The following is a 14,286-nucleotide window of genomic DNA, read 5'->3' as shown; positions in this document are numbered from 1 at the left end:
TTATTTTATCTGATAAACATTTTCTTCCTTGCACATCTCTGCATCCCCATGAGTAAGATCTCAGATGAATCTTTAACTCTTTTGTCCTTCCTCCCAGAATTTCTCCCTGGGAGGGAATGCAGCACCCAGTCAAAGCAAAAACAAGTTCCCTGTAACCCAAACCTGCTGAGATCTTAGAGACCCACTGTGTCACCAGCTGTTTGACCCTCTCTCCAGCCTCACAGACTGACCTGGATCTCTCAGTTCTGACCAGAAGTTAACAGACACCAAATAGCACACGTGAAGGTCTGTCAGCAGAATATTTTTACTGTTTTCTACAGATGGCTAAACTGAAATTATGGCATGGAGTATGTTGGATTTTGCTTAGTTAGCTTTCCATTCAGTTATGAGAAAGATTAGGTCACTAAAAGAAAACATAATACTTCTCCACCATTAATCATTTGGCAAGCGTACAACCCACTGTTGGATCACCAAGAATTTGGGAGTGAACTGAAGCAGTAGGCCACTGATCTGAAATGCACTACAAGAACCAGAGCTCTCCTCCACTGCTCAGTGGAGGCACAGGTGTTTCTGCAGCAGGGGGAGGGACATCAGCTCATCAGCAAAGCAGCCATTAAGCGAGTTACCTGTGGTAAGAACGGGGTGTGACTGCGGGCTCCGTGTGACTGCACAGCACCGGGGCCGCACCGGGGTGTTTATTTACAGCAGTCCAGGTGAAGGTAGAGGAACTAACAGGAAGTATTGGTTGTACGTTGCCCTAATGAAAGTTCCTATTTAAATGCTAAGTATTACAGAAGGAAACAGAAGAGTCGACAGGTTTTATATTTTAAATAGTCTTTGCAAGGAATCTTCTATGGAAAAGATACTGAGAAACCATGAATCCAGACCTGGATCTAATTGATGGATTGGGATGGAAGCAAAGCTAACAGATCACATGGAAATAAATAAAAATGGGTGATCCAAGAATAAATGTGGATATTCAAAAGTCAGGAAATTTTTGCTGTCAAAATAAACATAATTACTGTAAGGCTGCTGGGCAGTAGGGGGTTTCATTGGGATTTTTTACTGGCATATTACTTGTCTTTATTTCAAATGACTGGATTATCTACTCAACATTTTAATTTTTATTAGGAAGCTAACTGCTTAAACATTAAACATTTCCCTAATAATTTGAAGATGTGTTCAAACTCAGTGTGTTAACCTCCTGTGACTTCAGAGTGCCATAAGAAGTGAATCAATTTTATGGTTATAACGTCTTTGAAGTGTAAGGAAAAGGTATTACCCCTTTACAGTTAATTGACCAAAGTCTTTATAGGATTGGCAGCACCAGGCTTCCATATACGTTTTTCATTTTGAGAGAGCACTATTATAAGCAATGCTGTTTTCAAAGCTCTGAGCTTCTTGTGGATTTTTTTTTTCTTTAAAGGACTCTAAAATGGATTCTGAGTGAGAATGCAAACTGTTGTAGCAGTGATAAAGTAATGATCATGAACTGTTAAAAGATTCTTCTGACTTTTTTCTAAAAGGTTAGATTTTAATTAAATCATAATAAAGCTCAAAGGACTAGAAACAAAAATTAGTTAACAAACTCAATATAATTTGCTGGAAGCATTCCTGTTTTCCCAGTTCTCTGAACAGTACCATACATCCAGCCATCATCAATTGGTTGCACATTGATGATATAATCACCATCCCTGAAGGAAACTTCATCTTCATCTTGAGCACTGTAGTCATACATAGCTCTGTATGTTCTCTGTTGAAGGAAAGAAAAGAAGGCTGTGAAGTCTCAAGTCTTAACAGAGATAGATTCTTTCTCTTTGCACAAAGAAGAAGAAAAGAGAAGAAAAAAAGAATAGAGGGAGCAAAGCAGAGAGAGAAAAATCACAAGTTACTTGTTGAAAAGGAGCAGTATCCCCTCTACACCCTGTCAAATATACAGTAAATACAGGCCTGCGTTCTGAGTAGCAACATTATTATTTTGTTAACTCACACTGTCTTACGGCTTCAAACAAACAGATTTCAAGCCATTCACTGCATATTGAAATATTCTAACTGTTGTTCATTAATTCACTAGTAACAGTTCATTACATCCAGCCATAGCTAGATGTGCTTCTGCTCCCTGTTTGCATGATTCACAAATAGCTTCTTCCGTGTCTTCACTACAAAAAGAAACAGTCTTCATCCAGGCCATTAACTTTTCCATCTCACTGAATGTCCTTCATTTCATTAGGATTTTACCCCAAATTAAGAATTATGAATGTAATACTATCTAAAGGAAAAACAAGATTTCAAAAATTTTATAAAAATAATTTTTATGAATACTTATATTTTCATATTAAGATAAAATGTTGTTTAGCACATAAAGTCTCATCATTAGCTAAGCCAAATTTCTCTACAACCCTGCCTACTATAAGACAAGATTTCAACTTTTTTCTCTTTACTTTTCTAAATAGAGTATTTATTTTCACTCATAACCAATAAAATACCATCATTTACTGTAATTCAAAGTGGATTTTCAAACTCAGGAAGAATCTTAACAGCCAAATAAAGGTAGCTCATTTTAAAATTCTCAAGAGTACTTTTTTTTTTCTTACCCTAGCTCTTGACAGAAGTCAAAAGCAGTTCAAGCATCACTGATAATTTCCAATTTCCCTTCCAGTAATTTTTGCTACGTTACCATATGTAGCTGAACTTTTCTGGTCCAATGATTTAAAGAGGAAAAAAGGTAAAAACAGTCAATGTTTGAGTTCATGCTTAGTACTATTGTCTGAACCTATTAATAGACAGCAAACTTCTCAGCTCAAGAAAACAGCTCTGGATTAATTTTAGTTCATATCACATATGTATATAGGGGTTTGAGTGTTTTTAATGAAACTATTTTTTAAAAAGGTGGAGATTGCTCCACATGGAGTGAGCAGGCCATTTGTCACATGTTGGAAATGTGGAATTATTTAATCCAAACAATATAGGGCAACTCATCATTACTGTTCCCATGCTAGAAATATACTTTTAGTCTTGGCTCTACCTTTATCATTGGTAGTGCAAATTAAACAGGACAGAGAAATCAGCTCCTGTTTAAATACTGGAGACCACTGGAGACCACCTTTCCTGACAAGTCTACTCTGAACTGCATTTGAGTCTTGTGCTGTATTATTGTTCTCTGCTGTGCCTTGTAGTTCTGCTGACCTACAGGCTGTGACCAAGAGCAGTTTTCAACCAGAGGTATGTGCTTTCTTAGTGGTTCCTTAATGTCTTCCAAGTGTGCATGGATGTCAATGAAAAAAAGGATCCGTTTTTATGCACTACACGAAAGTATATAATTGCTTGGGTTCTATCATCATAAAGAAATTCCTTAAACATTCATAAAGTAGACAACTAGCAGTCAAAAGGCTCTCTGCCTTTCAGAATCTTATTTTTTCCAACAATTTCAACAGATCTCTCTGCTGAGCCTTGAAAGTAACTCCAAAAAAGAGGTGAAAAATATGCTATTACAACAAACTCAGCGGTAGTTATCCCTTGAAACAATTTATTCCAAAAGAGGGTCCATTTAAGAAAAATAGTATCAAGTCTGTATCTGGTATAAGGCAGTAAATGGATTTTGCCCAGAGCCATGATTATAGGTCTCCCTTAAATAGGAAAAGACTGGTGAAGAGATTAAATGTTTTATTAAACTAACATAAAATTGGAAAAATAGAGAGGTTTTGCTCACTCAGAAGGATGCTCACTCTTCCTTAGAGCACCATGGCAAAGGACATACCACTGCTGTCTCCTTAAAGGCAGCTTGACTACATCACTGTGGTGCACAGTTGTGAAGACAAGCCCGCAATTTCAAACTTCAAAAGAATTTATTAGGGCCCTAAATGCTGCTGAGAAACTTAAATTTATGGCCTTAACACCTAATTAGGTGCTAAATGGCTGTCAGGAGAAATCTCCATAATAATCCTGTTAGCATTTAATGCCTAATTATCACTGCAGTGTGTAGTCTGGGCTATATAATCAAGAATTACAATGCCTAAAGGACTCAAAGCAGGGATTTTTAAAATGCATTTCAGTGAATTATTCCTCTGTCAATAGTGAGTTTAGCAGGTACTAAGTTACAAGAGGGTGTAAGAAAAGTTTGGAGTTTTGTAGAAGAGTCAAAACTCACTTAATCTCCCACCTCCTCAAAGGTCTCACAGCTACTGCTTAGACAGAACAGTCAGTCTTGTCCGTATGAAGAACTGAAGTCCAGCTATTATATTCTCAGCTCCCCAGCCAGATCTGGGCTGACAGGTGTGTATTTCCACTTCAGCCACCAATTCATACCTGTTTCTATGGATGGCTTCTCGCAAGGAGCAGTAACTGTTGCAGCATCCTTCACGTGCAGCAGCTATCGAGGAAAGCCAACTTGCAGCACAGGTCCTGTTTTCCTGCCACTCTTGGATATCTAACAGTGTGTGAACACCCCATTATTTTCCAAGGAGGAAAACAGCCTTCAGGGCTTTCTGGTATAAAACACTCTGTACTCTGAGCAACAATTTAATTCACCCCATTATGCAGAACTGCTCACAGAAGGTGAGGGAAAGTTAAGAATCAGAAAATAATGCAATCTATCTGGAAAAAAAAAAAATCTACCCAAAGATTGTGTTAGGATCATGCCTGATACAAAACACAGCTCAAAATTAAATAAACCAGAGTTTGAAAATTTAGAAAATAGAAAATTTCTGTTTCTCAATATAGGAGATTGATGAACATAATCATAAAATGAACTTATGCCTTTTGGGGATAGATTTGATAACGATACAACAACTCAGTTAAAAGGAGTAAATTTACTACAGCAGCTAACTCTGCAATCATCTCCACCCTGATATAACCCATAGGATCTTAATCACTTTTGCCCTAGAGATGTCCTGGCGAAACTCAAACACTGATGAATTACTTTATCACCTTCATTGCTTTTAGTTAAGCCTCAAAAACTGCTCATGCTTTGAGGTCACTATTCTAGGATTTCTTTCTTCCAGTCTCATCCCTTGGAACTTTCTTCTCATCTTTCCTCCCTTTGTTATTAGCCAAACAACGCTGCATCTCTGGCAGTACTGCTCCAAGCCCAGAACTGAAAAGGCAGCTGAAAGCAATGAACCTGAACATTGTGTAAGTTTGTCAGATTTCCTACAGCATGTCCACACCACATTTTAAAAGCACTCCAAGACTGTCATCAACCTTCAGTCTGTGCAAACTGCGACATTTAAACACATCCCCAGCCACAGGTTTCCCCCAAGCACACTCTGAGACTGCTCTGTATTGTCCCAATAGCTGAGTGTAGTATGTCCAGGGCACCTGGATAAGCTGCACAGGCTAATGAAAATACTCTGGTGTTAAGATGGGAAGACAAGGGAGCCTGGCAGGTTTCTAACTGCATCTGAGATGCCTCTTTTGAAGCAGAAGCATCACTTCGGGGTGGTAAGATCCCATTCTGTCTTCCTCATCAGACTGGCAAGTTAGCAGTCAGCACCAGGCCAGCAGTCCTTGATTTCCTCTCTCTGGAAATGCTTGGGGTTTATTTTCTAAAGGGAAACTCACTCAGTTTTTAACAGCAAAATTGGTTCAGATCATGATGTTTGCTGTTTTCATTTTTTTCGCATGATAAAGCGTTATCACTTATAAGGATGTCAAGTGAAAACAGTTTCACAACAGGCATAAGAAATCTGTTGAAATAAGTCAGTCTTTTATTTTTAAAATCCTTTAACATCACTCACTTCCTTTTTCTATTACCTTCACATTCCCAATTCTGAAGAAGAGGCAAATGGTGATTCTCAAGATGACTGAAATGACACTGTGTCAACAGCCTACCAGGTAAATCACTGGGACACAGAGGTATTAGGAAATAGTCATCTCCTTGCCCACAAAGCTGCAAAGGCTGGTAAGCACATTTTGAGATTTGCAGGCATCTCCATTTTCTGTCTGCTGGATTTGAGGGCTGTTTGCTTTGCTCCCCAATGACTAGCAAATCTGCTGGCAAAGCTGAGGCTTCCAGGCCTCCTACTTTTCAGATTTTGTCTCTTTTGGAAGGCAGCCAGCTCCCAAAGTGCCTTATAATATCCTTGGAAATTAATGGTTGATTCCACTATCAGGTATCTCACAGCTGTCATGCAGGCATCCAAAGAGTTTCTCAGATTATTGACTCACTCAATGATGCAGGTATCTGGATCCCAGACTTTCCAGCAAGTTAGCCCCCTCAGCCCCAGACAGCTGAGAATCTGGCAAGCCTGAAAGTACTCACACCACACAGAAAGTCATGATCTTTACAATATAAAATGTCATGGAGTTTCAGTCTTACAAAAAAATTCAAGTTTCAGCTAATCTTGAAAACAGGTTTTTTCAGCTCAGCAAGCTCTAAGTTTGCTTCATAATTAAATATTTATTCATCTCTAAAAAAGGTGACAGAGGTAGTAAACATACATCTATTCAAAATAGTTTAAAATTCAAAATTACAATATTTCTAAAGTAAAAGGTGGCTAGATCTGAACTAGGAAATCTCTAGGCAGCGATATGATTTTAAAATTATGATAATGATTAAAACTGAAAGTTTTATGTAGGGAGTTAAAAAAGAAGAAGCTCAATTTCTTAAAAATCACAGCTGAATACCATTCAGCTCTCCTTCCATGACCAGTTACTTTTAAAACGAAATAGTCACTCCATCTTTACATTCCCATCCACCACAACTAAGAACCTCATGAGGTGGCCACGGCTTCATGATAAAGCTTCTTCTCTGTTGCCCACCAGTATAACTTAATTTGGATCATACACAAGTCAGTGTATGACTGTTGTGTGGAATTAGAAAGGGAACAGCAATCTAGAGTTTGAGCTAGTTCTATACAAGCAGAAGTAATACAGGTAGGCACAAAGCCTGCTAGCACAAAATCAGCAAGTCAAAAAAATTGAAACTAATTTAAACCAACAGCGTGATCTTAAGAGATCAGTGGTTTTCATCCAATGCTAAGAGCATGAATTCATCACAGAGCATAACATCAAAGTTCAGCCTGTGAAACACTGTCCAATCGTCTGTTTGTTTTTAAGTAGGTAAAGGATTCAGTTATTTCTCTGCTCTCTGAATATCATACTTTTTTTTAATATATTCTGTTGTAAAAGTTCTTATCACTGCCCACAGTCACTTAAAACTTTTTTATACATGAAGACTACCAGTTACATTTATGATAAAAGACAGTCAAATCGCTCAACTGTAGAATTCTAGGGGTTCAATTCAGTCCTATTTAAGAGATTTCCTAATCGCTGATGATGGTGCTTACCAAACAAAATTCTCCTTTAAATTCAATACTCACCAGACTTGTTGAATGAGGCTGTGAATGCATGGACCTCATGGATGACATACTGGTCTGATGCATGTATCCATATCCTTGAGTCTGGCTTTGCTGATATGCCCCAGGGAGAACAGGGGCTGCATTAAAGAAATACAGACACATTAATTAATATTTAATAACAGCCCTTATCTAGCATTTTGTAGAACCTGTAGACTATTTGCACTCCTAATAACAATTCCTCCTTACAAAAGAGTTCAGAATTATTTCCATAAAGAACATAAGGCATTTTAAAGGTTGATTTACACATAAATGTAGCCAAAGCTATAGCAATATATCCACAAACACTGTCATGGTTAGTTGGAAGGAAAAGTTTAATGTACCATTAGAAGGTTAATCATAAAAAGGTTTATGAAAACTTAAGACACCACTAACGCAATTTTGATACTGACATTGATGCCTTTTCCTGGTCTTAAAATCAAGAGGCATACACGGTTAGAAGGGGAAAAGGGATTTGACCTTGGTATTTATTTTAAGGATCCTTCAGTGCACATGTCTGGGTCATATGCATTGAAATGCACCCCACCAAAATGCCCCCCCCCCCAAAAGATTTGGTATAACATTATAGGTTTTACTAATTAGCACATCTATCAAAGATTTCCCAATGAGAGACTCAAGTGATCCCCCCTCCCCAAGGAACCTTCCCCTGGATGGTTCTATCTTAGTTTACAAAATGTGTTCTGGAGAGGACCTTGGGGTCTGGGGCACACTGATCCCTAGCAATGAAGCTTCTAAAATGTTTAGTCTCTTAGCTTGGCAAACAAGTCCAAGAATGTAGGCAGAAAGCACTAAGAATACAGAAGTTGTAAAAAAAGGTATAACAGGGGTATAAAAGAAAAGGCAAAAAATCTTCATGGCATCAACATAGATGAAGGACTAAATATATGTCCCATAAGCTGCCATCTTTAAGGAATGATTGATGAAAAAAAAGTTAATGCAGTTTTGAAATGGTTCACTAGAAATTCACTGTAATTAATCCTTAACTCATTGCAAACTAACTCTTATTTATTGGGCGATGAACAAAGAAGGATTGTGATTCACAGGAAGAGGCAAAAATGTAAAAAAGTAAGCCAACACTCGAGTTTCTTCTGATTCCATCAACATTTTTAGTCAAACAGAGAGATCAATGCTTATGTATATATTTCAAAGTCCACCTTTTTCAGTATCTTCCTCTTACCACGCAATTGTTCCATCTGTTTAATACATATTTTTTTTCACATTTTAACAATTCTATCTAATAATCATTAATATATTAACTTCTATTGTACCAAGAGATGCTGAAAGCATCAATACAACCAACAGGGATCCCTAACTCTATTGCTTACTAGAAAAGCATTCATAAACTTCCCACATCTGCCCAAACATCTTACTTTGGCAACAGACTGAAACAGAATGTGTTAAAAACACAGTTGGTCAAAAAACTGTGAGAAATAAGCCCAGCCTAAGTGACTACTTTCTTAGCAAGGCCAAAAAGTATTTTAAAATCAAAATTAAAAATACTGTAGTGGTTTTAAAATAAAATATTAAAGTTTAGTCACCACATATTTGTGCATGTTTTACAAGATTCATGCACTCTGAGAATAAAGATTTCTGGTTTGTATGGAGGTTATTAGCCTATCTCCACTGTTATTTCCAGAATTTTACTAGTTCAATGGGAAATTAATTTAGCTGCACTGAAAAACAAATGCATTTCTGCTGATACTTTTCAAGTGTGGTCCATTTAGCTGATTGTCTATCTAACTCCTCTGCCAAAAACTGTCTTCTGGTTAAGGGAGATGGAGCTTTCACAGCACATGATTCAAAAATCTTCAGACATGGCATCATTCAGCAGTCCAACACTTGCTGGGATAGATCTCTTGAGCTTGCTGGGAAGTAAGACCACTTCTGCAGCAGCCATCACACACAGATTCAAAAAGGAGCAAAGCTAATCTAAGATTTAATGAGGTTCACAATGTGTGGAAGGATCCAGGACTTGTAAAATGAAAAATACATGGGAAAAGCAGGAAACCCCATTAAAAATATATATTTATGATAAGAGTTCATATTTGCATTAGTATTACTCTATAATTCTCTGTTTCTTGAGTTGTCAGGACAAGAAATGCATGTGAAAAAATGGATTACTGAGAAAATTTTTGCTGAACTATTTCAGACAGAAAACTCAACCTTGTGCTTTCAGCAAGTTGTTTTACCAATCTGGCTTCTTCAGCTAACAAAATCATTGATTTCAACAAAGGTTCTTCTTAAAAATTCCATTTAGTTTTAGTTAGCATATTCAAATGCTCTAAGTGTGTAATTAAAATTTGGGATGCTACTCTTTGCTCTACTATCCTTGTAAAGATAAGTAGCACTATATGTTTAACTAGGGTTTTTCTGATTTAGAAAATATGCTTCAAACTGTTGTAATGAATAGATTGTTTTGTTAAATCAGGGGAATTAAAGTGATATGCAGTCAGATGCAACACTGGAACGTGATGAATAATGGATGTTTTAGAAGGGCCAAGTTCATTCTAATGACATATAAGTAGAAAGACATTTTAAAGCAGTTCAATCATCAGAGAATTGCAGCTCATTAACATGTTCACAGGATTATCATGCATTAAGTGAATAGTCCTAAGTAGTTCATCAAATAATTTATGTTTCAATGTTGTTACAAGCTTTTCCACATGAGCAGATGTAGCCCTTCATGAGAAAATAGAGAAAAACATAATTTAATCAAAGGTTCTGAGATCAAGCTGGAATTAATACATTTTGCCTAATTCACCACCAGCATGAATGTAGGCCAGTTCATCATAGCCAACGGAGCCTCATCTCCTCATACCAGCAGCAAATTGCTGCTGTGTGTTGAAAACTAAGCACAGCTTGAATTTTTTAACTTAGCAGGAAGAGTATCTTCAGCCAACAGTGGCCACTGATCAGCCGGCACCCAGCCTGCCCTGCAGTAACAAAGGGCTGATAGCTCTTCCCTGGTCCCTGGCAGGATCAGACACCCTGAGACTCCCTTTCTTCTTCCCAAGAGAAGCAAAGACGCTGGTAGGAACTTTTTACTCTTGATTCCTTCTCCCCAAAAGAGATCTTTCTCATTTCCTATCAATCATCCCTTGTCAGCATAAGGCAGCAAGCCTACTGATGGTCAGCTTCATTGTAACCTCCAATTCAACTAGCTTATTTTGGGGAGGATAACCCACAGCTCCTGCTTCTGTGACAAGTGACAGCAGCAGGTCTGAGATGTGCTTTCCTCTTTAGCAATCAGTCTCTCACAAGCTGAGAGAATTCTGTCAAACTGTCTCAACAAAGTGGTTTGCTACTTTACCTACAATGGAAAACATAAAACCACAAAAATAAAGCATTTCTTCCAAAGCATGAGAAACTTTGGGAAGTGATAGAAGCTGTAGTATTAGAAAAATATTTTATACAAACAAAAAGAAGGATTAGCTTCGCTAATTATCTTCTAGTTATTTATTTAGGTATCATATATGTGAGCATGTATATCAGCACATACTAGTGTTGATGACACTTGATTGAATAATTCCATGTGGGCTGGAGTTTTTTTCCATTAAAAGAATACTGTAGTATTCTGCAAAAATATTCCAAAACAATCATTATTTTTTAACAATTGTTTACAAAAAATACTGAAGAAACTTTCAGATGGTTGTCTATTTGGAAGACAATTCAGGAATTACATAAATAAGCTGAATAGTGAAAAGACAATATCTGAGCTGTTTCTGGTGACATACAGATAATTCAAGGTGAGATTAAATGATGCAGAGAAAGAGTTTGACTTTTTTTCGTCATCATCACCTATAGTTAACTGCAATCTTTTGGCTCAGTCTGAAGTATAAAGTTCTATAACATCATTGATTGCAGCAGCAGCAATGGCAATGGTTTTAGCTAACCTAAGGGAACAATAAAATACAGTGGTGGAACATGAAATTCATTTAACTGAAGCCAGATTTATTGGTGATGGAGCTGAGGGCTGACCATTGCTCCCAGAAGTACAGGTGGATTTTTTTTTCTTGCATTAAGACTTTACCAGATGCATTCTGTTTTATCAAAACTTACTCTTTTTTTCTTGTCCCACTTACCAAGCAAGCCAGATATTAATTTTAAATTATCTACTTGAAGAAATTTATCATATAGCTCTTACTATATCTTTACAGGCTTCCCCAGAGAAAAGAGTAAGAGAAATGAATGAGCATGATATAAGACAGAGAGGAAGCCTCCCAGAAAAAGAAGCAGCTGAAAGAATGATAGTGAGTATCAACTTGCTGCCGCAGACAATGGGGTCTGCAGAGTGTGTACTGATCAGGATATGCTTTGAGAAGAAGTGGGAAAGAAAAAGGTCAAATTGGGGAAACAGGAAAGGAATCATTAAGAGAGAGTTGTGTAACTACGAGCTTAAAAAAGAATGATATGCTAAAAAGAAAAACCAGTTAAAAGTTAGGTTCCACATTTTATCATTTATTTAGGAGACACATTTTATCAATACCATACTTAAACTCTCTTTCGTTCTTTTGTACAGCAGAACCTTGACAATCCATAGTAAAGCAATTTATCCTCACTGGTAACTACTGTACTTTTGCCATTTACTGCAACACATGCCAATTACTGAACCACATGTAAAATAACCACTTCATTTACTCTCACACACATCATACACTTTTAAGGATTTAATAGGATCCTTCCTATTCTGATAATACCTCAATTCACAGTTTCACTCCTAAGACATCAGAGAACTCACAAAGAATATTGCAACATTCTGTACTCATAACATGAGAGAATACAGAGCAAAAATAAAGATTCAGATTACTACATGCTTAAGTCTAGTGTCTGCAACACATTAGGTAAAAAACTGTAGTCTTTCTGAGCAGCACAAAAGAGCCAGAATACAGCATCATCATACATCTCTGTGTTACTGCCATTACAATGAGCTCACTCTAAACACATCAAGCTGCTTATGGGAATCATGCTGATCCACATATATGGAAGTCCTTCCCCTTTTTTTGCCTTGCTACTGCTGTATTTTCCACAGGTTGCAACATCTGGCACAGGCTTCACAGACTTCCTTTAGAAAGCCTTCCTCATAGTTTTCAGTTCTTTCCTTCTTTTGCCCTTCCCTTAGAAATCCTCAGCTATGTCCCAGGCAACAGAAGACATAGATTGATACAATCACATGTGGGGACTTGGAGGTCTACAGGATATTTCTGGGGACTCGGGTACACCCCCTGTGCTGTCCATGCAGACAGGTCACTGTACCTGAACTGCAAAAGCCCCCTTGACACTTCCCAGTGCAATACTTGGCTGAGGAAATACAACCTTAGGAAATATGGGAAATAAAACTGTTACTGCTGTGTTAAAGCTGGTGGATAACAACATCTGATACCTTTTAAAGCCTTCTCCAGAAAGTGTTAAAGAGGTTCCTTTGATTTCAAACTCTGGCTAGATAATTTATTTTCTTGTTTTCTATCCATTTCCCCAGATGTTGGCTGCTGCACACTGTCATTGAAATATTTAAAGTAATTTTTTTTGTCAAAGAAGCCTCTAGAAATAGTATAGTCTGTCCCCATTTAAAATCAGGACCAAATTTGCAGTTAGGTTGGGTTTCTTCAGGCCTTGTCCTGTCAATTTTTTTTGGGGATGCAGATTTTACTACACCTCTTTGAGTAACCACAAACCCTCTAATTTCTCCTCTTTACTTCCCATGCTCTCTATATTATGGTACAAGCTCTTGAGATGAGCTCAGCCCAGCATTGCATTAACTCTATAAGCATCTCGAGAAACAGTTTTAAGGAGAGATTTGAAGGAGGTTAACACATTAATTCTGCAGAAGTTCACATCCCGCCCAAGCAGAAACAGCAGCATAAGTGGAACATAATTGTTGTTAGCCAAGAATTTAGTAAGAGATTTAAAGAAGGCCCATATCACAGGCTAATCAGAAACAAGAATCTTGATGCTTTGGGAACAAGGCAGGTTAGATGTGATGAGGATACAATGTTAAAGACACATAAAGAGCAGAAAAGTAACTTGACTGCTATGACAGCTGAGCTTTTAGCAGACTTTTAAAGATGATGTGCTGAAGATGCTTCTCTGCTGAAGTTAAGACTGTTACAAGAATTTGGCAGGAGTCATGAGGTGGTATGTCTTAAGGAGGTTACAGGCAGTCCATCCCTCGTGCCCACTGCCTATCTGAGGTTGGTGCTGAGACAGCCTAATACTTCTGCTGCCCCTTCCTTCCTCTCACCTGGGTTGTTCTTCTGCTGGCCTGGTGAGCTCTGCCAGGGATCAGACCACATGTAGTACAAGGATGGAGGCAGGACCAAGTACCAAGGCCATGGACAGCAGAAAGCAACAAACTGCTAGATCAGCTCAGTTGTTGCAAGGTATGTCCCCCCTAAGCACCTCTCTTTTGTGCAAGCCACCTCTGAATTCAAACCAAAAAAGAGCTGAGCCTCTCACAGACGCTTCCCTCCAGACATCCCAGCATCCAGCTCCAAACAAAGCTCCCCATGTAATGCAGGTGTATGCTCACACGTGGCATGCACTGCTCAACTACTTGCAAACTATTTGCATCCGAGGTCTCCACAGTACCTGTAAAAGGTCATAGCAGAAATTGAGAGAATATTAAGCCTAATGCAGCCAGCAAGAGCTGTTTACTTGACAGTAAAAACAGGTATCAGAGAACTTAAAAGACTTTAATGTGTGCTAGGATTGCCCAGAGAGGTTGATATGAGGTACAGAACTCTGCAGCATCACCATGGTACTGAGCAAGGAGATGGTCTCTAAAGAATACAGTAAAAAAGCAGTCACAGGAGTAGAGAAAACAAACATCAGAGTACAGGAACTTTAGATACAGAAAACATTAGGAAAACCTCAGTAATAATTTTTCAGTGCAGAACTGATTGCCAAGAATGCTCCTGCACCCAAATGGGAAGAA

At 38.0% G+C, this 14,286-nt stretch overlaps 1 protein-coding gene across 1 annotated transcript in view; it reads right to left on the bottom strand.

Moving 5' to 3' along the window:
• Nucleotides 1-1,186: 1,186 nt before the first annotated feature.
• NEBL (nebulette) overlaps nt 1,187-14,286 on the bottom strand; it is a 249,614-nt gene continuing 236,514 nt past the window's right edge. Inside the window, exons 6-7 of the mRNA XM_082303127.1 lie at nt 7,320-7,435; nt 1,187-1,753 (exon numbers count right to left, since the gene is read on the bottom strand). Of these exons, the coding sequence (XP_082159253.1) occupies nt 1,577-1,753; nt 7,320-7,435 (293 nt within the window). The 3' untranslated portion in view covers nt 1,187-1,576. The remainder of the gene's footprint in view (nt 1,754-7,319; nt 7,436-14,286) is intronic.

The sequence above is a fragment of the Coloeus monedula genome, assembly GCF_965178545.1.
Source record: "Coloeus monedula genome assembly, chromosome: 1".
NCBI lineage: Eukaryota > Metazoa > Chordata > Aves > Passeriformes > Corvidae > Coloeus > Coloeus monedula.
Note: the sequence above shows the minus strand (reverse complement) of the source record. Positions and strands in the feature narration are given on the sequence as shown.